The 25,528-nt window shown below is 36.2% G+C and overlaps 1 protein-coding gene across 4 annotated transcripts in view; it reads right to left on the reverse strand.

Moving 5' to 3' along the window:
* The window catches only part of SHOC1 (shortage in chiasmata 1), a 97,479-nt gene that overhangs the window by 52,542 nt on the left and 19,409 nt on the right, over nucleotides 1–25,528 (reverse strand). The window contains exons 1-7 of one of the 4 annotated variants that reach the window (XM_003911366.5): nucleotides 18,150–18,796; nucleotides 17,692–17,845; nucleotides 17,067–17,178; nucleotides 15,284–15,437; nucleotides 7,255–7,362; nucleotides 5,388–5,496; nucleotides 33–127 (exon numbers count right to left, since the gene is read on the reverse strand). In XM_003911366.5, the coding sequence (XP_003911415.2) occupies nucleotides 33–127; nucleotides 5,388–5,496; nucleotides 7,255–7,362; nucleotides 15,284–15,437; nucleotides 17,067–17,178; nucleotides 17,692–17,845; nucleotides 18,150–18,282 (865 nt within the window). In that variant the 5' untranslated portion in view covers nucleotides 18,283–18,796. Of the gene's footprint in view, nucleotides 1–32; nucleotides 128–5,387; nucleotides 5,497–7,254; nucleotides 7,363–15,283; nucleotides 15,438–17,066; nucleotides 17,179–17,691; nucleotides 17,846–18,149; nucleotides 18,797–25,528 lie in introns of those variants that run through there. The other 3 variants (XM_021927280.2, XM_009188302.3, XM_021927279.2) reach the window with 3 other exon arrangements.

Consider the following 25,528-nt stretch of genomic DNA (forward strand, 5'->3'; position numbering starts at 1 on the left):
CTATTTTTCACTTAAAAGCAATTAATCTTTACCTGTAAGCAAAAATGGGTTCAAAGGGCTTCTACATCTTTCTAATTGCCACATCATGTAGTATTTATTAGCTGATTCTTCAGCAGTAAGCAAATGACTGAAAAAAAAAAAAGAGTTAAAGCTTAATACATTAATAATATTGAGTCTTTTGTATAATAAATTTTATTTTATTTTTTTGAGACAGAGTCTCACTCTGTCACCCAGGCTGGAGTACAGTGGCACTATCTCGGCTCACTGCAACCTTCTCCCCAGGTTCAAGCGATTCTCCTGTCTCAGCCTCCTGAGCACCTGGGATTAAAGGTGTCTGCCACCACGCCCGACTAATTTTTGTATTTTTAGTAGAGGTGGGGTTCCACCATGTTGGCCAGGCTGGTTGCCAGCTCCTGACCTCAAGTGATCCACCCACCTTGGCCTCCCAAAGTGCTGGGATTACAGGTGTGAGCCACCGCACCCGGCCCAAAATTTTATTTTTTAAAAGTATTTTTAAAGTACTTTTACACTCGGCCGGGCGCGGTGGCTCAAGCCTGTAATCCCAGCACTTTGGGAGGCCGAGACGGGCGGATCACGAGGTCAGGAGATCGAGACCATTCTGGCTAACACGGTGAAACCCCGTCTCTATTAAGAAATACAAAAAACTAGCCTGGTGAGGTGGCGGGCGCCTGTAGTCCCAGCTACTCGGGAGGCTGAGGCCGGAGAATGGCGTGAACCCGGGAGGCGGAGCTTGCAGTGAGCTGAGATCCGGCCACTGCACACCAGCCTGGGCAACAGAGCGAGACTCCGTCTCAAAAAAAAAAAAAAAAAAAGTACTTTTACACTCAAAATCAAGTGAAAAATTAACTTTATAAATGTGTAAACTGCAGTAGAGTTCTACAGACCAAATATCAAATACAGTACTCACTTCCTCCATCCCTGGGAAAATTTGGTAATTTGTAAACTAAAGTGTTCCTACTGGACTATAAATTACTTCCACCTCTACCTCCCTCAATGGAACCTGGAGCCAGAGAGGGCTGACTTGGGAGAGTTTAGCACTTCCCTCCATAAACTATGCTAGCATCAACCTTATACGCCACCAAAAATAAAAATACAATCTAAGTAAAATTACCATGCTTACCAAGCAAATAGCAACCTCAACAAAAATTTTTATAAAATTGCTGTCCCCAAGTCTAATCCGTATAGAAATTCTGGAGCCTCTACTGGTTGAGGATCAGAACTATAAAACAGTCCTCCTCTGGAGATGGCAGAGTCCTAAAGTTTGGTTTAAGACGTTCAATCTTGGTGGGTTTGTGAGTGAGTGATGTGTGTCTGGGTATGTGTGTTTAGTGGTACTGTGGGGAGAAGGGAGAAAATATGCATGACAATCAGTGTAAATTACAGCTAATCCGTAACTATGAAGCTACTAGCTTTGGTAGGGGAAAGACTATTAATTCATAAATCCCTTAATTTGTGTCCCAAGCTTCCTGTTACCATGACTGAGAATTGATTATATTCTGTTTCTCTGTTCATGTGGAACATATATGAGCATGCTAATTATAAGTATTTTGGGCCGGGTGTGGAACATATATGAGCATGCCAGTTAAATTGACAATCTAGGGCAGTGGAAAGCTAGGTTTTATGTCTAAGGCATCCAGGTTACCCACATAATCCAAAAATCTGGTCATGCGGTAGCAAATTTGAGAATCTAGAGAATTCCTGAATCTTACCAAGGTTTCTTTGACAACACCTCAGATTGTAAGCAACTATTTTAAAGTGAAAGGAAGGGGTTATATCTAGCAAGCCAAGTCCAATATAGACACACATTTCACTCTTAATGGAGATTTCTGAAGGCATGTCTGAATCTGATACATTGTTCATAAAAATATATTCACAAGTCAGCAGTTAGTAGGTTAATAAAATCTTATGCCATACAGACTTTTCTTTTTCATCCCATAAAATCTGGCATAGAATCTTATATGTCATAAGCACTAAAAATATTGTTAACTGGGTATTATTTTCAGCCAAAATGTTGTGCTCTGAAATAAAAATAATTGGGACCATAAAAATAAGTTACAGCTACAATAACATTCTTTATTATTTTTCCTTCTTTTTAAAAAAAATTTTAACACCTTTTCTCCTTGTTTTTAGTTTTACAGTTGAGATATACAGTCGTTCCCCCTTATCCATGAGTTCACTATACTCAGTTTCATTTATCTATGGTCAACCACAGTCCAAAATATTAAATGGAATATTCCATAAACAATTCATAAGTTTTAAATTGCACTGTTGTGAGCAGTGCGATGAAATTTCATGCCATCCTACACCATCTCACCCAGGATGTGAATCATCCCTATGCCCAGCATATCCACACTATCTATACTCACTACCTGCCCATTTAGTCACTTAGCAGCATTCTCAGTTATCAGATCGGCTATCACAGAATCACAGTGCTTGTGTTCAAGTAACCCTTACTGTATTTAATAATGACTCCAAAGCACAAGAGTAATGAGGATGGTATTTGTTATGGTTGCTCTATTTTACTATTTTACTGTAGTTATTGCTGTTAATGTCTTACTATGGCTAATTTATAAATTAAACTTTATCATAGGTATCAATATATGAGAAAAAAACAGTATATATAGGATTCAATAACATTCGCAGTTTCAGGCATCCATTTAGGGTCTTGGAACTTATTCTCCCTGGATAAAGGGGGACTACTGTAAACTCATTTTTAAAATATGGATTTTTAAGCGTTTACAGTCACCAAACAAATGGAAGTGATTTATCTCTTGCTGGTAAATGTAGTTGTTGGGGGACAACTTACTTCGGTTGTTTCATAGGCTCTAAAACCATTAGCTAATTTGAACGCCTTTTTTTTTTTTATAACTTTGCCAAATCATAAGTCATTAGTTAAAATTTGTTTCATAAATTCTTTGAGCTATAATAATAACTCAAAGATCTTTGAGTTATAACAATAACTCAAAGATATTTGAGTTATAACAATAGACATATAACTTACGATTAAAAAGAGCTTATTATGGTTTAAACACTTTTAAAATCAAACTGAAATTAAAGATCATAACATTTCTGCTAGTTTCTATTTCTAAATATGCCAATCTGCCATAACAGATGGATTAGGGTATATGGAGTAAATAAAAGAGTAAAAGGGCACTAATAAAGACAGTATATGTCCTGCAAATAAATATCTTGCACCTGGTCGGGCGCAGTGGCTCAAGCCTGTAATCCCAACACTTTGGGAGGCCGAGACGGGCGGATCACGAGGTCAGATGATTGAGACCATCCTGGCTAACACGGTGAAACCCTGTCTCTACCAAAAAATACAAAAAATTAGCCGGGCGAGGTGGCGCACGCCTGTAGTCCCAGCTACTCGGGAGGCTCAGGCAGGAGAATGGCGTAAACCCAGGAGGCGGAGCTTACAGTGAGCTGAGATCCGGCCACTGCACTCGAGCCTGGGCAACAGAGCGAGACTCTGTCTCAAAAAATAAAAATAAAATAAAATAAATCTTGCACCTTAGCAACAGAACTAAAAGTATTTAAACAAAGTATATGTAGTTTCCATACTTGTCCTATGCTCTTTTCAGAATTCATATCTGATATGGACAATTCTTAGTTCATGATAGAACTCTGTATAGCACAAATTTACTCTAGAAGTGTAAATAATTCTCAGCCAGAAGATAAAGATATATTTAGGGCCCTTAGTCTTACACTTTGACACATTCCTGAGACCATTAATAGAAGCCTAAGCAGCCAGTGATGAATTATAGAGCCTTGACTCCAGTTAGTTCCAGTAATCCAAATAGCACTCTCCTCTGGCAGATCAGCTAATTATAATAAGAACTCAAACCGAATACACAGCTCCCACAGTTTCCAGTCCTGGAATAATTCATTAGAGACTTGTAGACTTTACTGTCATTTTCCTGAAAATATGTTATTTTAGGACACATTGAGTTCTAGGTTTATAGTAGACTAATTGTACTGGTTATGTTCCCAATTTTGTAACTGGCATAAGATAGCAATGAAAGTTATCTCAGACTCTGTCAAAGGGCAAGGATACTGGGCTATTAAGCTCTGCAATTTTGGCTCAAACTAGAATATAACGACCTAGCCCTGCAATATCAATTTTACAATTTCAGACTATTCTGTGCAATAACGATGGGGTACTGAACAAGTTTATGAATCAAGCCTTGGTTCTGTATGTCTGGTTCACCCAGTACTGAGACCATATTGACAAGAGGTGAACAAGGTAAGTGGATGTCCTCTGTTAGAGATAGGACATGATCCCTGGTACTCTTAGTGAGAATAAACTGATAGCCAAATCTATTGATCAATGATCGTCCACACTGCTCTGTGATCTTTGGCTATTTCTGGCCACAGACCTATGACAAATCTCTCAGTAGACCTCTTAACAACCTTATGAGGTAGATATTATTATTATCCCAGTATTGTAGATTAAAAAACCCGAGGCCCAGAACAATTAAGGTTGCAGTTGGAAAGTGATAGAGCCAGGCAATCTGGCTCTAGTTCAGAGCTTCTAACCACTTATTATGGGCTGAATTGTGGCCCCACAAGATTCTTATGTTGAAGTCCTAATCCTCAGTACCTCAGAATGTGACTGTATTTGGAGACAAGGTCTTTAAAGAGGTAATTAAGTTAAACAGGGCCATTAATACAACATGACTCGTGTCCTTATAAGAACAGGAGACTGGGGTATAGACAATGATGGAGGAAAGAATATATGAAGGCACGGGGACATCTATAAGCCAAGGAAGGAGGTCTTAGAATGAAACCAGCCCAGCTGACACTTTGTTCTTACACTTCTCGCCTCCAGAACTGTGAGGAAATAAATTTCTGTTGTTTAAGCCACCTAATCTGTGGTATTTGTTAGGGCAGCCCTAACAAACTAATACACCACTACATTGCCTTTCATGGCAGTGACTGCCAGTAGGGACTGCCATTAGCAAGTGTCCAGTGGCAATGTCCTAAGCATACTATTCCAATGCCAGGATCTTAAAAAATTTTTAAGTTATTTATTTTTAATAATATATTCACATTAAAAATACTGAAATGTGTAAAAGCCATACTGTGAAAACTCTCCTACCCACATTGCTAGGTTACCTAGTTCTTTTCTGGATACAACCAGTATTACTTGTTTCTTGTGTGCCCTTCTAAAGATACTCTTTGCATATAAAACCAAACCTATACATATATTTATATATTCCTTTTAGTTACTTATTATAGACACTGTACTAGCTCTTAAATTTTTTCATAGAGGTATCTTGGGAATTGCTTTTATATGGAGAGATTTAAATAAAGACTGCTTGTTCTGAATTGCAACTTGGGTTCTAGATATAATCTTTACTTACATTTTACAAACTGGAGATAATGGAAATGTCTGAAGTTCTGTGCATAATGAATTCACTGAAGTATGTTGGCATGTTAGGAATAGAGGAGTTAGTGGCATTTCTAACTCTCCTGGAATATATGAAAATTAAAGTTATGTAAACATTGAATAATATTAAGTAGGCTAGGTGTGGTGGCTCACACCTATAATTCTAACACTTTGGGAGGCTGAGGTGGGAGGATCACTTGAGTCCAGGAGTTTAAGACCTGGGCAACATGGCAAGATCAGTCTCTACAAAAAGTACAAAATTAGCCAGCAGTGGTGGCACATGCTTGTAGTCCTAGCTACCTGGGAAGCTGAGCTGGAAGGATTGCTTGAGCCCAGGAATTTGAGATTTCAATGAGCTGTGATTTTGTCACTGTACTGCAGCCTGGGCAACAGAGCAAGACTTTGTCTCTAAAAAAATAAATAGACAAAAATTAAGTATAATATAGAACTTTTTGTAAGCAATTATTATGTTTGGTCATTCTGTTAAAACAAAAATATTTCGACAAAAAGAAATTTGAGTCAAGATATATATAAAATGTCTTAAATGTCCATCTGTATAAGGAATTACATATATATCACATTGTGTCTCAACTACAACAGTGGTGATTTTTAAAAAATACATTGATAGCTAAACTTTATTGAGTTTACTGTGTTTAACATAAATTCCAAGAGCTTTATATGTATTAAGACTTTTGATTCTAACAGCTTGTGTTGTCAGTACTTAGGTGATAGAATTATTTTTATTTCCAAAGAAAGAAAAAATTATTAGTTTTATTTCCATACTAATTACTAGTGATGTTAAACAAACTGTATTATAAAGAATAATTATTCACCTTAATGACTCTGGACTCTAGATGGCCTAGCACAGAATTATACATTTATGGGGTATACTTGAAAAAGTGATTCTCATGTATTGCTAACTACTAAGTGTGGTTTTATTACTTTCATAAGTAAAGCAGTAAACTTTCAAATAGATAATTCAGATGATCCAATTATAAATGTAATTCAGTAACAGTGCCATCAATATAGTTAAGAAGTAACACAATTTGGCATTGTACTGGAACAAAAGATGATTCTAAGATTCCAAATTTGGTAGAATAATAATATTAACGGTAATGATGACATAGAGAATGATATGATTGCTTTGGGAGATTAAAAATCCAAATTTTTAAAAAATGTGACAGTGGTCAGCAAGATTGCTAATATTGAGATAACATATGAAATTTCATTTACTGAGCTATAATATTTTAAGGTTTCTATTTTTAATATTAATGCTATTTCCTCCATTCCTCTTCTACAGTCTTTGTAACTGCCATCTATATATTATTCAGTTTTTTTGTTTGTGTTGAGACAGAGTCTAGCTGTTGCCCAGACTAGAGTGCAGTGGTACAATCTCGGCTCACTACAACCTCCACCTCGCCAGTTCAAGCCATTCTCGTGCCTCAGCCTCCTGAGTATCTGGGATTACAGGCGTGTGTCACCATGCCTGTCTGGCTAATTTTTGTAGTTTTAGTAGAGATGGTGTTTTGCCATATTGGTCAGGCTGGTCTTGAACTCTTGACCTCAAGTGATCCACCCACCTCAGTCTTCCAAAGTGCTGGGATTACAGGCGTGAACCACCACACCAGGCCTATTATTCAGTTTTGATGCCAGTAGAATTCTGAGTTAATAATAGCAATAAATATAAAGGGGCAAATAAGAAAAAAATGACATAGGATTATAACAATCAAATTTTAAACATGGAAACTGACTCACAGTACACTGTATATGTGAATGTACTGTACTTTTACATCATAAATAGGTAATCCCCGATAAGCTCAATGATTTATCAAAATTTCTACCTGGTTTACTGCACTCTTCTGGTTCACTCTGGTTTTGAATGGTCAAAATCTCTGTGGAGCTGAATTTTATGTCCCCGATACCCTCAATTCCATGCTTGTTAGTAAGATCTGAAAAGGAAAAAACTCTACTATTAGCAAATGTACCATTACATTAATTTTCTGTAACCTTGTTCAGTAGCATTTTCCTTTTAAAGTATCTTTATTATTTTACTGCATGTCAATTTTTCCTTTTAGAGAGAAGTAGAGATTTATACTTCTGAAAAAAATGTTAACTTACGTAAATAACTATTCCTCCATGCACACTCCTTGTTACCCTTCAACTGTCAATCAAAATTACCAAAGGAAAATAAAAATGGCAAAATCTACATAATCACTGGAAGGTAAGATAGGGTGGGCAATCCATAAGCCACAAACTTCAAAGAATGAGGTCGCTTTGAAGGGTTTCATCTATCAGTATATGATGACTTTCTATGCCTTGCTTACCTGGAACTCTACTTGTCTATATTAATACTGCTACTTTGGCTTTCTTTTTTCTTTCTTTTATCTCCCTTCTTCCCTCCCTCTCTCTCTTCCTTTTTTCCTCACTTCCTCCTTCCTTTCCAGCTGCCTGACACATTTTACCTATCCCTTTTTTATCTTTGGCCCGCCTTCCTTCCTTCGTTCCCTCTCCTCCCTCCCTCCCTCCTTCTCCTCCCTAGATGTCTGACACATTTTGCCTATCCTTTTATTTTCCCCTCTCTCCCTCCCTCCCTGCCTGCCTGCCTGCCTTCCCCAGCTGTCTGACACGTCTTGCCAGCCCTTTATTTTTTACCTTTGGCTTTTTTTTCTTTCTTTTCTTAAGGCTCAACTCCTGTAAACAACATATGCAGTGGTTTTTTATTGTAAGACATAGATTTTGTATTTTGTTGTTTGAAATTGTGATGCATCTTACAATCTGTATGTGCATTTAGAATGTTTCTTTCTTCCCTAAAAATTCTTAAGTTGATAATACATCTTGCAGTTGGTAGGATCTTTCAATCAGACATATGGTCATTATATCTGCTTTTTAAATTTAATCTACAAATCTATCTCTCTTTTAATAGAGAAGCTTAACCAATTTATATTTACTCAAACAAAGGTGATACTTTCATAATCTTATTTTATGCTTCCAATGCCTTTTGCTTGCTTTGCTCTCCTTTATTTCCATAGAATTAATTATATTGCTCAGAGTTTTTAAATTTTTTTTTCTCTGTTAGTTCAGAAGTTATACATGTTATCAACTTTTAAGGGGAACATGTGGAGGATGTGCAGGTTTGTTACATAGGTAAACATGTGCCATGGTGGTTTGCTGCACAGATCATCTCATCACCTAGGTATTAAGCCCAGCATCCATTAGTTATTCTTCCTGATGCTCTTCCTCCCCCTTACATCACCCCCTGATAGGCCCTAGTGTGTGTTGTTCCCTCCACCATGTGTCCATGTGTTCTCATCGTTCAGCTCCTACTTATAAGTGAGAACATGCAGTGTTTGGCTTTCTGTTCCTGCATTAGTTTGCTGAGGACGATGACTTCCAACTCCATCCATGCACCTCTGCAAAGGACATAATCCCATTCCTTTTCATGGCTGTATAGTATTCCATGGTGTGTATGTACCACATTTTCTTTATCCAATCTATCATTGATGGGTATTTATGTTGGTTCCGTGTCTTTGCTATTGTGAATAGTGCTACAATGAACATCTACGTGCATCTATCTTTGTAATAATTTATATTCCTTTGGGTATATATATACCCAGTAATGGGATTGCTGGGTCAAATAGTATTTCTGCTTCTAGGTCTTTGAGGAATCGCCACACTGTCTTCCACAATGTTTGAACAAATTTTCACTCCTACCAACAGTGTAAAAGCATTCCTTTTTCTCCACAACCTCACCAACATCCATTGTTTTTTTACTTTTTACTAATAGCCATTCTGACTGGTGTGAGATGTTATCTCATTGTGGCTTTGATTTGCATTTCTCTAATGATCAGGGATGTTGAGGGGGTTTTTTTCATATTTGTTGGCTGCATGCATGTCTTCGTTTTCTTCTGTTTTTTGTTTTTTTTGTTTTTTGAGACAGAGTCTTGCTCTGTCACCCAGCCTGGATGGAGTGCAATGGTGTGATCTCAGATCACTGCAACCTCTACCTCCCAGGTTCAAGTGATTCTCTTGCCTCAGCCTCCCAAGTAGCTGGGAATACAGGCACATGCTACCATGCCTGGCTAATTTTTGTGTTTTTAGTAGAGACAGGGTTTCACCATGTTGGCCAGGCTGGTCTCAAACTCCTGACTTCAAGTGATCCACCCACCTTGGCCTTCCCAAAGTGCTGGGATTACAGGTGTGAGCCTCTGCACCTGGCCGTATGTCTTCTTTTGAGAAGTGTCTGTTCATGTCCTTTGCCCACTTTTGGGAGTTGTTTGCTTTTTTTCTTGTACATTTGTTTAAGTTCTTTGTAGACTCAGGATATTAGACCTTTGTCAAATGGATAGATTGCAAAAAATTTTCTCCCATTTTGTAGGTTGTCTGTTCACTCTGATGATAGTTTCTTTTGCTGTGCAGAAGCTCTTTAGTTTAATTAGATCCCATTTATCAATTTTTGCTGTTATTGCAATTGCTTTTGGCATGTTCATCATGCAATCTTTGCCCATGCCTATGTCCTGAATGGTATTGCCTAGATTTTTTTCTAGGATTTTTATAGTTTTGGATTTTACATTTAAGTCTTTAATCCATCTTGAGTTAATTCTTGTATATGGTGTAAGAAAGGGGTCCAGTTTCACTTTTCTGCATATAGCTCGCCAGCTCCCCCAGCACCATTTATTAAATAGGGAGTCCTTTCCCCATTGCTTGTTTTTGTCAGGTTTGTCAAAGATCAGATGGTTGTAGGCGTGTGGTCTTATTTGAGTTCTCTGTTCTGTTCCATTGGTCTATGTGTCTGTTCTTGTACCAGTAACATGCTGTTTTGGTTACTGGAGCCTTGTAGCATAGTTTGAAGTTGGGTAGTATGATGCCTCCAGCTTTGCTCTTTTTGCTTAGGATTGTCTTGGCTATTTGGGCTGTTTTTTGGTTCCATACAAACTGCTTGCCTGTTGCTGGTGCATAGGAATGCTAGCAATTTTTGCACATTGATTTTGTATCCTGAGACATTGCTGAAGTTGCTTATCAGCTTAAGAAACTTTTGGGCTGAGAATATCTTATTTTAAATCAATGCATTATCATTAATTTTATAATATATGCATTTCAATCTTTTTTATCAATTAAAAAAGGCTACATCTCAGTTCTCCTATTTTTAGAATAAGAAATTTAGCATATTTTTTTGCCAAAACTTTCTCCCTTTCAAACAGATTAATCTAATTAAAGCTGAGATCTTGGGGATCTTAGAGATTTCTAAGATCTTAGCTTTAATTAGATTAACCTATGTTTCAAATGAGGTTATAATTGATTTCTTTCAAAATTATCTGGCTTTTGTTTCAAGAAAGCAAGAAACACATATATTAGTTCTCCCCTCTAAATCCTATAGAATGACAGTAGCCATCTATAAAATATATAAAGTGAGGAGAAGGGGAAGAAATATTCATCTACAGTTCAGAGATATTAATAGAATCCTAGGAGATAAAAAAAAATTTAAAAAACTAGTATATAAAGCAGAATGGAGTTTTACTTCTAGCAATAGCTCCTATTGGACCAATCTTCCTGTAGATAGCATTTATAGCTCTCAACAAAATATATAAAATGACTATCTGAAGGTACTACAGTCTAAAGCATGCAGAAATGGAAAGCAAATTGATACTGAGTAAATTTCCCATTTTTACAGCTTTTCACTTGAAGGGATGATATATTTGGTACTAGCTGGGTCAATTAGAACTTGGATAAAAATCTGCAGTCTTATTATCTTGAAGAATTAGAGGACAGTTCTACCTGAATTAGAGTTCAGAGTTACCACAGCAGCTGGAAGATAAAGGAAGAAAACCAGGAAAGTAGAGAGCAACAGAGGGGAGCCCCAAACTCTATGTATAAACTCTGCTTAATAAATCTCTGGATGATCCCTGAACTACACATGTATGGGGCAGATTGAAAGCATATCAGCTAAGGTTATATAAAGATTTCAGCTCTTTCCCACCATAGTAGAGACAGAGTTTACAGTTTGAGTTCAGCCAAGTTAACAGCCTATTAAAACAAACAGAGAAAGTCAACTCTCTTCAAAGGAACATAGCAAACTAGTTTCTGTAATGTATCAGGTGCAATGTCAGGATACAATCCAAATACATTTAGTAAAATGAAGAAACAGGAGCATGTGACTCATTCTCTACAAAAAATATGTTACTGGACACTAACCATGAGATGACTCAGATTTTGAAATTAGTATCCAAAGATTTCAAAGCAATAATAACATAACATAGTAATCACTATGCTAAAGGATGTAAAGAAAAATATGGTTGTAATGAATGAGCAAATAGACATTCTTAGCAGTGAAAGAGAAACTATAAAAAACAACAAATGGAAATTTTAAAAGAATATCTGAAATAAAAAATTCACTGGATGAACTTAACAGAAAATTAGAGGTGACATAAGAGTCAGTGAAATTGAAGACAGAGCAACAGGAATTACCCAATCTGAAAAACAATAAGAAAAAAATTGAATAAAAATGAACAGAGGCCAGGTGCAGTGGCTCATGCCTGTAATTCTAGCACTTTGGGAGGCCAAGGTGGGAGGATCACTTGAGCCCAGGAGTTCAAGACCAGCCTGAGCAACATAGTGAGACCCCATCTCAACAATAAAAAAAGAAAGAAAGAAAACATGAACAGAGCTTCAGTGACTGTGGGACAATTTATCTACCTAGTTTTTAAAAACTATATATCTTTGTATTTTTGTTATAAAATATAATTCTGTGGTAATCAAGAACTACTCACAAAGCAATAAGCTTGCTCAGTTGCCTTCAATGATGAATTCCACTAAACATTTTTTAAAAATCAACATCAATTATTCAGTCACTCCTAAAAATAGAAGTAAAGTGAATGATGCTTAAGTCATTCTATGAGACCCATATTATTCTGATACCAAAACCAGACAAAGACATCGCAAGAAAATAAAACTACAGACCAATATTTCTTATGAATATTGACACAAAATTAATAATCTGGTAAAAAAAGTGGGATTTATTGCAGTAATGCAAGGTTGATTGAAAATCCCAAACTCAGTGTAATATACCATATCAAAAGGATAAAAAATTTTAAAACCATGATTATTCAATAAAAAATAAGAATTCTAAAAATAATTTAAAATCCCCAACAAAATACTAGTATATTGTATTTGACAGCCTATTACAAGGATTATATACCATGATCAAGTGAGATTTTTTTCCCCCTGAGATGCAAGGATACATATGCAAATCAATAAATGTGATACACTACATTAATAGAGTGAGGGACAAGAACCATATGATCATCTCAGTAGATGCAAAAGGGCATTTGACAAGATTCAATACCCTTTCATGATAAAAACTCTCAAAAAATTAGGTATTGACAAATACTGCCTAATATTACCACTTCTATTTAGAATCTAAAAAGCCAAACTTATAGAAACAGAGAATAGAAGAGTGGTTACCAGGGGCTAGGGTGTAGGGGAAATGAGGAGAAGTTGGTTAAAGGGTATAAACTTTCAGTTATAAGATGAACAGGTTCTAGAGACCTAACATACAGCATGGTGACTATAGTTAATAATAATGCATTGTACACTTTAAATTTACTAAGAAAGTAGATCTTAAATATTCTCATCACATACAAAAAGTAACTATGAGCTGATGATATGTTAATTACCTTTTTTATGGTAAACATTTCACAATGTACATGTACATCAAAATATGTTATACACTTGAGGTATGTACAATTTTGTCACAAAAACACTTCCTTAAAAAATTCAAGTAATCCCAAAGGCAGAAAAGGAGGAATTGAGAAACATAAACAAATGAGACAGCTTATAATTCAATAATAAAAAGAAAAATAACCCAACTAAAATGGGCAAAGGATCTGAGGAGACATTTCTCCAAAGAAGATATACAAATGGCCAACAGTATGTGAAAAGATGTTTGACTTCCTTATCCATCTGGAAAATGCAAATTAAAACCACAATCAGATATCACTTCACACCTAGTAGGATGGCTATAAAAAAGTTATATAATAACAAGTTTTGGAGAGGATGTAGGTAATTGGAACCCTCACACATTGTTGGTGGGAATGAAATAGTGTAGTTACTTTGGAAAACAGTCTGGCAATTCCTCAAAAAGTTAAACACAGAATTACCATTTGATCTAGCAATTCCACTCCTAGGTATAGATCCAAGAGAAATGAAAACATGTGTGGACAAAAACGTGTACATGAATGTTCACAGCAGGATTACTTTTAAGCTAAAAGGACAGCCTAAGTATCTATCAACAGATGTACAGATAAACAAAATGTGTTATAGTCATACAATGGAATATTGTTTAGCCATAAAAATGAAGTACTGATACATTGGATAATGTCAATAAATTTGAAAATATTATGCTAAGTGAAATAAGTCACAGATCACATATTATATGATTCCATTTTTATTGAATGTTCAGAGTAGGCAAATCCATATAGTTTTTCTTACACTTTGAGCATGGGAAATAGGAAGGGAGTTATGGCTGGAGATATCCCTGTAGCAGGCAATTTTATTGCTGTACTAAGCAGTTTTATTGTTATCACAACCCAAAGGTAGCTGGAACACTGCCTACCCCCTGAACTTTCAATAGTGTGTATAACTTTCCTTGTTAGAAGTCCTCTGTGGCAGTGACTCTGTTTTACTTAGTACAGCAGCCAAGTCAAGTGAAGGTTGGGAGTTTAACAGCGTAATCACTCAGTAAAGTCATTTGTTGTCCTTTACATTAGCATTTATGGAGCTGAGATTTTCGTCCTGCCAATAAGCCTATGGCCCACCCTGCATTTTGAGATCTACTATATTTGCAAGTTCTGGTATGGAGTTGATCTACTTCCCCAGGTTGGCTTTTCATTCCCTTGCTTTGATTTGTAGGCTGAACAGTAATTCCCTAATTTAGTTTTAACTGTAAGAATTCCTTCGAGTCTGTGGTCTGTTCATGGCAAGCATCCCTGTTCTCAATTGATATCACAGATCCCCCTTCCTTTCTTCCATGATATTATATTTCATTGATCATTTTAAATGAAATTTATGAGAGGGCAGTTAAATATTTGGGCTCATACTGTCATTAAAAATAACTCAATAATATTTACTAAGACTAAATGGGATGAAACCACCTCAGTTCTAAGTTATGACTCTCCTAGTCACTGACTCCACAAATCCTTACTCTGAGCTCTTTATTGTGAGCCTCTCCATAGTTAACTATTGTCAGTATAGAAGTTAATAATGTTTTATTGTTTATAAGAAAACAACTCTTTAAAAAATGTGTATAGTCATAGGTGTTTTAGTTTTATTTGTATAATTATCTTGAAATGGTTAAATTTCAGAGAAGTTTCAAACCTGGAAGTCATATAAAATATGAGAATGACAGCTGGGCGTGGTGGCTCATGCCTACAATCTCAGCACTTTGGGAGGCCGAGGTGGGCAGATCACCTGAGGTCAGGAGTTCAAGACCAGCCTGATCAACATGGTAAAACCCCGTCTCTACTAAAAATACAAAATTAGCTGGTGGTGCATGCCTGTAATCCCAGCTACTTGGGAGGTTGAGGCGGGAGAATCGCTTGAACCCAGGAGGTGGAGGTTGTGGTGAGCCAAGATCTTGCCATTGCACTCTGGCCTGGGCAACAAAAGCGAAATTCTGTCTCAACAACAACAACAACAACAAGAAAATGACAGTGAGAAAATAATCTCATCAAAAGTAATACTGAGATTTCAACATACAACTTGCAGAACATTTTTACAAAATCTGGAGGTTCAGAAAAATTTTAATAAACAAGAACCTATGTAACAAACATTCTTAAGTAGTTTTTACAAGTAATACATTTTAAAATTAATTCTCACCTCTTTCGAAAAGCTTTTCACTTTCATCTACATAGTTTATTATTTCTGGCACTAGGTTTAATAACTCCTTCAGTTCTGAGAGTGATGGAATATCAACTTCTGGTTTGAGGCTTGGAGGTATTAAGAATTCATACTCAATAAGAAAACTTGATGGCTGAAAAAACATATAGTTTAAAAAAGTTTTTAGGGAGGCTTTCCAAATAAATATTTTTGAAATCATAAGTGGACAAAGTTTGCTTAAATGATGTACTGAATTTTAAACTGAATCCACATTCAAAATTGTTAAATCTATATATACTCTAAAAAAAAAAAAAGGGAAATGTAGCAGCTAAAAAGACGTTCTATTATAAGCAATGTTCTTTCTGAGTATTGTATTTTATGGTCACTCATTACGTTAGTGATGTACAATATCCCTAGATGCAGAAATAGCTTCTTTTTGGCTAATAGCAAATTGTAAACATTTTAAATTAAAAACAGTCACTGCAGTAGATAAGAGATAATAAATGGGGAGAAGTGAAAGGAGATCATGGAATGGAATAGATCTTTACTGTGCTCCATGGAGTGTTTCTCTTTCATTCCAACAGAACTTGACTCCTCAACAAAAGAGATTAAGTCCACAACTCTCAGGGTTAACATGGCAGGCAAGAGGTACTAGAGGAATGGGGCCTATTGGTGAATTAACATTTTTACCATCATGTTAAAATTTTTATTGTAAGGAAACCCCTTAAGTGCTTTAAGTCCATTAAAATCCCCAAATATAAAACATTTTAAGTTGTCCTTAAAAAAATGTTTTTTGTTTGTTTGTTTGTTTTGAGATGGAGTCTCGCCGTGTTGCCCAGGCTGGAGTGCAGTGGCGCGATCTCGGCTCACTGCAAGCTCCGCCTCCCGGGTTCACGTCATTCTCCTGCCTCAGCCTCCCGAGTAGCTGGGACTACAGGCACCCACCACCACACCTGGCTAATTTTTTGTATTTTTAGTAGAGACGGGGTTTCACCATGTTAGCCAGGATGGTCTCGATCTCCTGACCTCGTGATCCACCCGCCTCGGCCTCTCAAAGTGCTGAGATCACAGGTGTGAGCCACCACACCCGGCCAAAAAAATGGTTTTTAAAGTAGCTTTGTGAATGCATCTAATCAATATGGGCCTAGATTTCTGAGCTTGTCCAACTGCAAAAAGTTATTGCACTCTCAACAGCTAGAATTCTTTACATACTGATATTATAACCATTTTGTGTGCTATTGAAACTAAATGCATCTTTAAGAAGTTTGGCCTTTAATATGCAAAAAATGCTATCATCCTTGTTAAACACTGGCAGAAAACTAAAATTCAGTTTTGGACCATCTATATTCTTACTTCACAATATTCTCATTAGCTCAAGTACTATTTTTTGTGTATAACTCACAAATCAATATTTCTAGTTCCAGTGTCAATTTTTTAAACTAGACATGACTACTTAATTTCCTATACCAGGCATATTGATTAGAATTATTGGAAGAAATTTTAAAGTTCCCTATGACTGCCTGCACACCAGACCAATTAATCAGAATATGTCTGTGTAGAACTCAGGCTTCAATATTTTTTTAAACTATTCAGGTAATTCCAACATACAGCCAAGGCTGAGAACCACTATTTAGAAGGAAATTTGACTTCTTAATTGATACATGTTCATTCAATTATGAAATATTTTTAATCTGACAATTGTAGACAATGTATATTACAAAAATTTTACAAAAATGTTCCTCACTACTTTTACTAACATGTCATTGAAAGCCAGTATTACAACCTCATTTAAACGTATTGTATCTTCTAGTTTCTCCTGACAAAAGTTCACTTTATCCATACAAAAATCTTCTTTCACAAAAGCTTCCAAAGTTTCTTGAAGAGAGAAACATTCCCTTAAAAAAAAAATACATTAATTAGTGTTTACTAAAAGCAAGTCACACACTAAATGTAGCCAACCAAAACACATAATCACTAAAATTAAAGTTGAGGTAAAACAATGATAAGAATTATTGGCTGGGTGTAGTGGCTCAGGCCTGTAATCCCAGCACTTTGGGAGGTTGAGGCGGGTAGATCACCTGAGGTCAGGAGTTCAAGACCAGCCTGGCCAACATGGTGAAACCCCGTCTCTACTAAAAATACAAAAATTAGCTGGGCGCAGCGGCGTATGCCTGTAGTCTCAGCTACTTGGGAGGCTGAGGCAGGAGAATCGCTTGAGCCCGGGAGACGGAGGTTGCAGTGAGCCGAGATTGCGCCATTGTATTCCAGCCTGGGCGACAGAGCAAGACTCCGTCTAAAAACAAAACAAAACAAAATAAAACAGTATTGATAACATCTAAGCTTGTGATCATACAAAAACCTTTTCACCTCTTAAAAATATTTACAGCATTGGTCAATTAAGTAAGTACCTGGAAAAATTAACTTCTGTGAAGATCTGTCCTTTGAAATCTAAAAGAGGATCCTTTACCAAAAATAGTTTTAGTCTACTCAAGAGAGTATGCAAAGTTGGTAGGTGTTTTCTATTACTTACAAAAAGTATTCCTTTATCATCAATAAATAAATCTGAAAAGAAACAAGAAACATAAAGGAATAAGAAAAAAACTAAAAGTTATCCAAAGGGATCTAGATAGTTAATGTAATCAGTCATTAGATACAGTTGGGTTTCTCAATCACATTTTAAACTCTTTAGTTCTTCATTTTACTGTGCATATACAGCATGTAGCATAGTACTGGAACAAAGGCAAAAGTACAATAAATTTTAATATTATCTAGGACACTGAGTAGCCAAATATCCCAAAAGAGCTGTAACGGCTAATACTTTATCAATAAAGATTAATCAGTGGAGGAAAGTATCTTATGGACTTACACTTCAAAATAGCCAGGAGTAGCCTAAGCAAAATTTTAAAGAAATAAAAGTATTTGACTTCTGCTGACCTTGGTCTTCTCTGCATCATTTTACCTCTTAATATCTCCAATTCATCCCCCAGAGTCTCTGACATGTAGGGAATGGAGATGGTCTACAGTGCCTACAAATTAGACTGATTCTATTATTCTCAAGTTATTCATACATGGTTGCTATAAAATTATTTACAGTGAAAGTTATATAGCAAAGAATCTACTCAAGGAGTATGATACAGCTTATGTATTAAGAAACACTACTGCTAACAGTTAATTTCTGGAATACATTTCTCCTCTTGGTCTCCACCCTGCCATGTATGGGTTTCTTTAGAATCTTGGCTAGTTGTCTAACAGCTTTAACAGTTTCTAAGTCACAGGAAGGAACATAAAACTTGCCCCCAATTCTTCAATAAGTTTTTGAGTAGAAAGAGAAAAAGAAAAATATAAGCTCAGATAACTACTCAAAAAGCCAAGCTCCCAAAAAAGAAAGCCATCCTGAAGGGAGAGCAATGGTTTCTTGTTCTGGGTATTGACTTTTTGGTTAAGTGATGCTGAATGGCATGAGAAAATAATAGTATGTAGTTTTCAGGTAGTAATGTCTCCCACGGTCAACTACATAATTGGTATACAGGCAGCAACGGAACATCCCTTTGCTTGGTGCTAACTTGGTATGTCTTAAGAGACCTTGTGGTATGAACTAGCCTCCTAAGAGATATTATTTATCTGAACTTAAGTTCCCAATAATCTCATGGCCAAAAGCTTCTTATGACACACCAAAGGAAGTTAGTCAATCAATTCCATGTCTAAGGAGGTCTTATCTGAGACAGTTAAATATGGTTTACTGGTATAATCCATTCTGTAAGTATTAATGAAATCACATTAATAGTAAAAACCCAAACAGCATTAGTTTATATCTTATATCCACCTTCTGCTCCTAAACAGATCCTCCAGCCATCTTCCCTATCTAGGAGCCTCATTCTGGTATTTCTGGAACTAAATAGCTGACATCTGAAGTCAGTTATGTGGTCTTGTTTTCCATCCACCTGTTTTTAATGAAACCACTTGAGGGCAGCATCACACCACAACCAATATTCTTTGTAATTCTACCAAGATTGTTTATAGCAAGAGTGCCACTTCCTTACCTTCTTCGAGTCATACAGCATGCCCTGGAGTTCTTATTTTACTACAGCTAATATATGTACTATACAGATATAAGGAGACTGTTTTCTTCTATTGTAGAGGAATATTAAATTGTCACCAGGAAACAAATTTTTGGCTAGTTAACTATGAAAAGAAACAGAAAAAGGTCTACTAATATGAAAGAAGAGAGGTTTATTCTTTACAAAGGACACTTTTGTCTCCCTAGAAAATTCAAGATAATGAAATGAAAACAAAAGAGTTCACTAAGTAATCTGATAAAAATTATACAATTAATTTTTTGTTAATATGTAAAAACTTCATCATAAAAATTAATAGAAAAAACATAAAAACACCAATTTGTGAACTATCAAGGACTAAACATAAAAATATTCAGAAAATGTATGCAGGAAATGATAAAACTTTATTGAAGATCTTTTTTTAAAAATTTGAAAAAAAAAGCAAGATAAAACACTTTCCTAGCTAGAAAGACTGTGGGTAAAATTTTAAAGGATCCCATTACCATTTCAAGAGGTCAGTTTTAGAACTTGGAAAAGTGATTACAAAGTAAATCTGGAAGAATATAGTTATGAGAGTAGAAAAAAATAATAAAATAGGAGTTTATTAATATATATTATAATTATACATTAAATAGTTAAAATTATATGACACTGACACAATAATAGGCAAAAGAGATCATAATAGAAAATCCAGAATGAATTCTAATGTGGTTAAGGATTTAATATATAATGTGAGTAGCATTTCTAATCAGTGGGAAAGAAAGGACTATTTCATAAATGATATTGGGGCAATAGTCAAAACACTTGGAAAAAGATTTTTTATTCCTACTTTTAAACATACATCAAAATCTAAAATAAAATTTATACCTTCGGCTGGGCCTGGTGGCTCATGCCTGTAATCCCAGCACTTTGGGAGGCTGAGGTGGGCAGATCACTGGAGGTCAGGAGTTCGAAACAAGCCTGGCCTACATGGTGAAACCCCCCTCTACTAAAAATACAAAAAATTAGCTGGTCTTGGTGGTGGGGGCCTGTAATCCCAGCTACTCGGGAGGCTGAGGCAGGAGAATCACTTGAGCCTGGGAGGCAGAGGTTGCAGTGAGCCAAGATCACACCACTGAACTCCAGCCTGGGCCACAGAGCAAGACTCCATCTCAAAACAAACAAAAAAACAAACAAACCAACTAACCAACCCCATGTACCTTCAAGAAATTACAAATAAGTATTTATCTAATTAAGAAAGAATTTTCTAAGTATAAAAGGAATGAAAGAAACCATAAAAGAAAACAATTGGCAGAATTGATTAGGTTCAAGTTAAACACATTTGGAGTTAATACCTTTACATATAAAGATAAAATACATGTCAAAATATAGACAAAAGAGAAAATCATTTCACGAAATAAAAAGATGCAGATGGCCAATAAAGACCAGTAATTCTATTAATTTACTTTTTTATGCCCAGCTTGTCAACAACAGAGATCACCAGTAATTTTAAAGATGCAAGTAAAAATATAATTTTTTTGCCCATCACATTGGTTTAAATGTATTACCACAACATCAGCAGTAATATATTCAATAATGATAATGCTGGCATAAACAGGGCATTCTCATACCATACTAGTGGACATACAGCTGAAAAAGCACTTATACTAAATAGTTCAATTTCTAGGAATTCATGCCAAGGAAATAATTAGAAATAAGAATACTTATTTATATATATATTTGCAATTAAAAACATTAGTGGTCTCAAATTTGGAAATGTGTGATACATACATAAGATTAAAAACTGCAGTCATTAAAAGCCATGCTTTTGTCTAGCATGGTGGCTCACACCTATAATCCCAGCACTTTGGAAGGCTGAGGTGGGAGGATTGCTTGAGCCTAGAAGTTTAAGACCAGCCTGGGCAACATAGGGAGATTCTGTCTCTACAAAAAAATTAGAAATTAGTCAGGCAGGTGGCACAGCTATGGTCTCAGCTATTTAGGAGGCTAAGACAGGAGGATCACTTGAGCCCGGGGGTTTCAAGGCTGCAGTGAGAGGTGATTGTACCACTCTACTCCAGCCTGAGAAACAGTAAGACCCTGTCTCAATTAAAAAGAAAAAGAAAAAGAAAAAGACATACTTTTGCAGAAAACTCAAGCATAAAATAAAATATTCCCAAGATCATGTTAATATTTAAAAATAATATCATGCATACATAGTATGATCACAATAGCAAAACAATTTATCTTTGACTTACAGAATTATGAGTTTTTACTAAAGGGACATTCTTTATATTTAAGATGTAGATATCTTAACCTAGGTAGAAAAACATAAAATTCAATCCTCATTCACGATTAAAAGCTGTTACCAAACTAGGAACAGGAGGAATCTTCCTCAACCCACTAAAGGAAATGCTTCTAACGTTTCACCGTTGAAAATGACATACACATGAAATGTTAGAAGCATTTTCTTTACCATCAGAAATAAGATAGCAAACATCATGGCTTCTACTGAACAAAGTTCTAGAGGTTTTAGTCAGCATAGTCAGACCAAAAAAAAAAAAAAGATGTAAATATTGCAAAGGAAGAAATAGCCATCATTTACATATAATATGATTATATATATTAGAATTAGTAATTGGAAATACTATGAGAGTTTAAGAGGTAGCTAAATATGATAACACTATAAAAATCAACTGCCTTTTCTTATATACAAGCAATAAACAGAAACTTTAATTTAGAAATATAAATAGTAATGGCAGCTAAAATAGAGTACTTATGGATAAATCTTAGATATGTAACACATTTCTGAAGAAAATAAAAAATATATAAAAATAAATTATATATAAAATCTTTATGAAGAAAAATTTTTAACTTTATTGAAAGACATTAAAGACCTCAATAAATGAACAATAGGAGATTCAGGAAGAGAGAACAAGAGAAAATAATCATCAAAGAAATAATTCTAGAAAATGTCTTAAAACTGAAGTGCATAAGTATCTACATGGAAGGATACACCATGTATCAAGCCTAATATATAACAATAGACCCACAAAGCACACACCATTGTGAAATTTCACAACACTGGAAGAAAAATATCATTCAAATTTTCAGGATGAAAAGATCTTGTAAAAAATATTTAGGAATCAGAATGGCACTGGGCTTCTCAACAGCAATACTGGAAGCTAGAATCGAATGGAACAATGCCTTTGAAATTCTGAGAAAAAAATATAATCTGGAATCTATAACTAGTCAAACTATCAATTAAATGTGAGGATAGATTTAAGACTTTTTGGATATGGAAGTTTAAAAAAAAATTTACTACCTACATTCCTATTCTCAGGACGCCATGAGTAGAAGTACTCTACTAAAAAGAGGGAATAAACTGACTAAACTGGCAGCTACAAGGTTGAAGAAACAGGAGGCCCAATACAAGAAAGAAGTGAACAGAATTCTCAGGGATGATGATGATAATGACTTGTTCTAGAACTAAAATCCCCAAAGATAAAATTATTGGTACACTTGATGCTTCAATGTATTAAGAAGAGATTTAGACAAACAGGGGAGAGTTTCAGGATCAAGTTCTATGTACCAAATACATAGAAAACAAAACAAAACAAAAAACCAGAAAACCAGCATTAACTTCACAGAGTACAGTAATCTCCTCTTATCTAAGGTTTTAGTTACCTCTAGTCAACTGTAGTCCAAAAATACTATATTGAATGGAAAATTCCAGAAATAGACGATTTATACCTTAAATTGCACAGTGTTGTGAGTGGCATGATGAAATACAGTGCTATCCTGCTCAGTCCCACCGAAATGTGAATGATCCTTTTGTGCACTGTTTCCACACTGATATGCCACCTATTCATTTGTCACTTAGTAGCTGTCTCAGTTATCAGAACGATTGTCCCTGTATTGCAGTGCTTGTGTTCAAATAACCTTTGTTTTACTAAATTCTCCAATTTTATTGTTAGCTATTTATTGCTGTTAACCTCTTACTGGGCTTAATTTTCAAATTAAAATTTATCACTAGTATGTATGTATAAGAAAAAACATTGTATATATTGTATAGGGTTTGGTACTATCAGTGATTTCATGCATCCACTGGGTATTTTGCAATGTATCCCCTGTGGATAAGGTGGGACTATTGTACAAGAAAGAAATTACTGAGTAACACAATACTATTTTCAGCTACAAATAGTATTTAAAGACTCACAAGTCTATAAATACAGAATACTGATATAACCAAAGTTATAACTACATTGGGAGGGTAGACCATAGGAAGTGTGGGGGGACGTGGTAGTGACAGTGTAAAAGAGTGAGGACAATGACGTCTTTAGTTTCATGGTGAGAGGTCAATATATAAGGTCTAAAACTAAAAACATCAGGAAATAGCAGTATAAGCATGTCATACAGATAAATAAATGACAAAAGGAATATAGTTTCTTTTAAAACTGTTTCAAAGAGTTGAAAGTGGTTGCCTCTAGAGATTGAAAAAATAAGGGGTGGTTGATGAAGTCAGGAAATTACTGCTTTTAAGAAAAGTGTTGGCCATGTGTGGTGGCTCACGCCTGTAATCCCAGCACTTTGGGAGGCCGAGGTAGGCAGATCACCTAAGGTCAGGAGTTTGAGACCAGCCAGGCCAAAATGGTGAAACCCTGTCTCTATTAAAAATACAAAAATTCGCTGAATGTGGTGGCGCATGCTTATAATCCTAGCTACTTGAGAGGCTGAGGCGAGAGAATCGCTTGAACCTGGGAGGCAGAGGTTGCAGTGAGCTGAGATCATGCCATTGCACTCCAGCCTGGGCAACAGAGCAAGACTCCATCTCAAAAAAAAAAAAAAGTGTTATATAACCATTTTAACTGATGGTGTGGAAAATATAAAATGACACAGAAAAGTGTTTATAAAATCTAAGTAAAAAACACACTAAAAAGCATACAAATATTACCTTTGGCTGAATATAACAAAGAATTATACTAAAGATTAAAACTCTGGGTATTGGCTGGGCACAGTGGCTTAGGCCTGTAATCCCAGTACTTTGGGAGGCCAAGGTGAAAGGATCACTTGGGCCCAGGAGCTCGTGACCAGCCTGGTCAACACGGGGAAAACCTGTCTCTACTAAACATACAAAAATTAGCTGGGTGTGGTGGCATGCACCTGTAATTCCAGCTACTCGGGAGGCTGAGGCACAAGAATCACTTGAACCCCAGAGGCAGAGGTTGCAGTGAGCAGAGATCGCGCCATTGCACTCCAGCCTGGGCGACAGGGCAAGACTCTGACTCAAAAACAAAAACAAAAACAAAAACAAAACAAGCTTGACAATATTTTCAGGGACCCAAGTTCTTTCCACCTTTCTTTTCGTATTTTTATATTTTGAGGTAAAATACGCCTATTAAAATTTACTATCTTTACTTTTTTTTTGAGACAGAGTCTCACTCTGTCATCCAGGCTGGAGTGCAGTGATGCAGTCTCGGCTCACTGCAACCTCCGCCTCCCAGGCTCTCCTGCCTCAGCCTGCTGAGTAGCTGGGATTATAGGCACACGCCACCACACATGACTAACTTTTGTATTTTTAGTAGAGGTGGCCATGTTGAGTAGAGGTTCACCATGTTGGCCAGGCTGGTCTCATTATCTGCCTGCCTCGGCCTCCCAAAGTGCTGGGATTACAGGCGTGAGCCACCGCGCCCAGCCCATCTTTACTATTTTTAAGCGTACAGTTCAGTGGTAATAAATACATTATGAAGCCAGGCACGGTGGCTCACGCCTGTAATACCAGTACTTTGGGAGGTCAAGGTGGACAGATCACGAGATCAGGAGATCGAGACCATCCTGCCTAACACGGTAAAACCTTGTCTCTACTAAAAATACAAAAAATTAGCCAGGCATAGTGGCGGGCGCCTGTAGTCCCAGCTACTCGGGAGGCTGAGGCAGGAGAATGGCGTGAATCCGGGAGGCTGAGCTTGCAGTGAGCCAAGATCGCGCCACTGTACTCTAGCCTGGGGGACAGAGCGAGACTCTGTCTCAAAAAATAAATAAATAAATAAATAAATAAATAAATACATTATATTCTTTTTCTCCCCTTATCCCCCTTCCTTGCTACCCTTCCCTGCCTCTGGTAATCACCATTCTACTCTCTAACTTCATGAGATTCACTTTTTTAGCTTCCACATGAGTGAGAACATACAATATTTGTCTTTCTGTGCTT

Source organism: Papio anubis, chromosome 13 (genome assembly GCF_008728515.1).
Source record: "Papio anubis isolate 15944 chromosome 13, Panubis1.0, whole genome shotgun sequence".
NCBI lineage: Eukaryota > Metazoa > Chordata > Mammalia > Primates > Cercopithecidae > Papio > Papio anubis.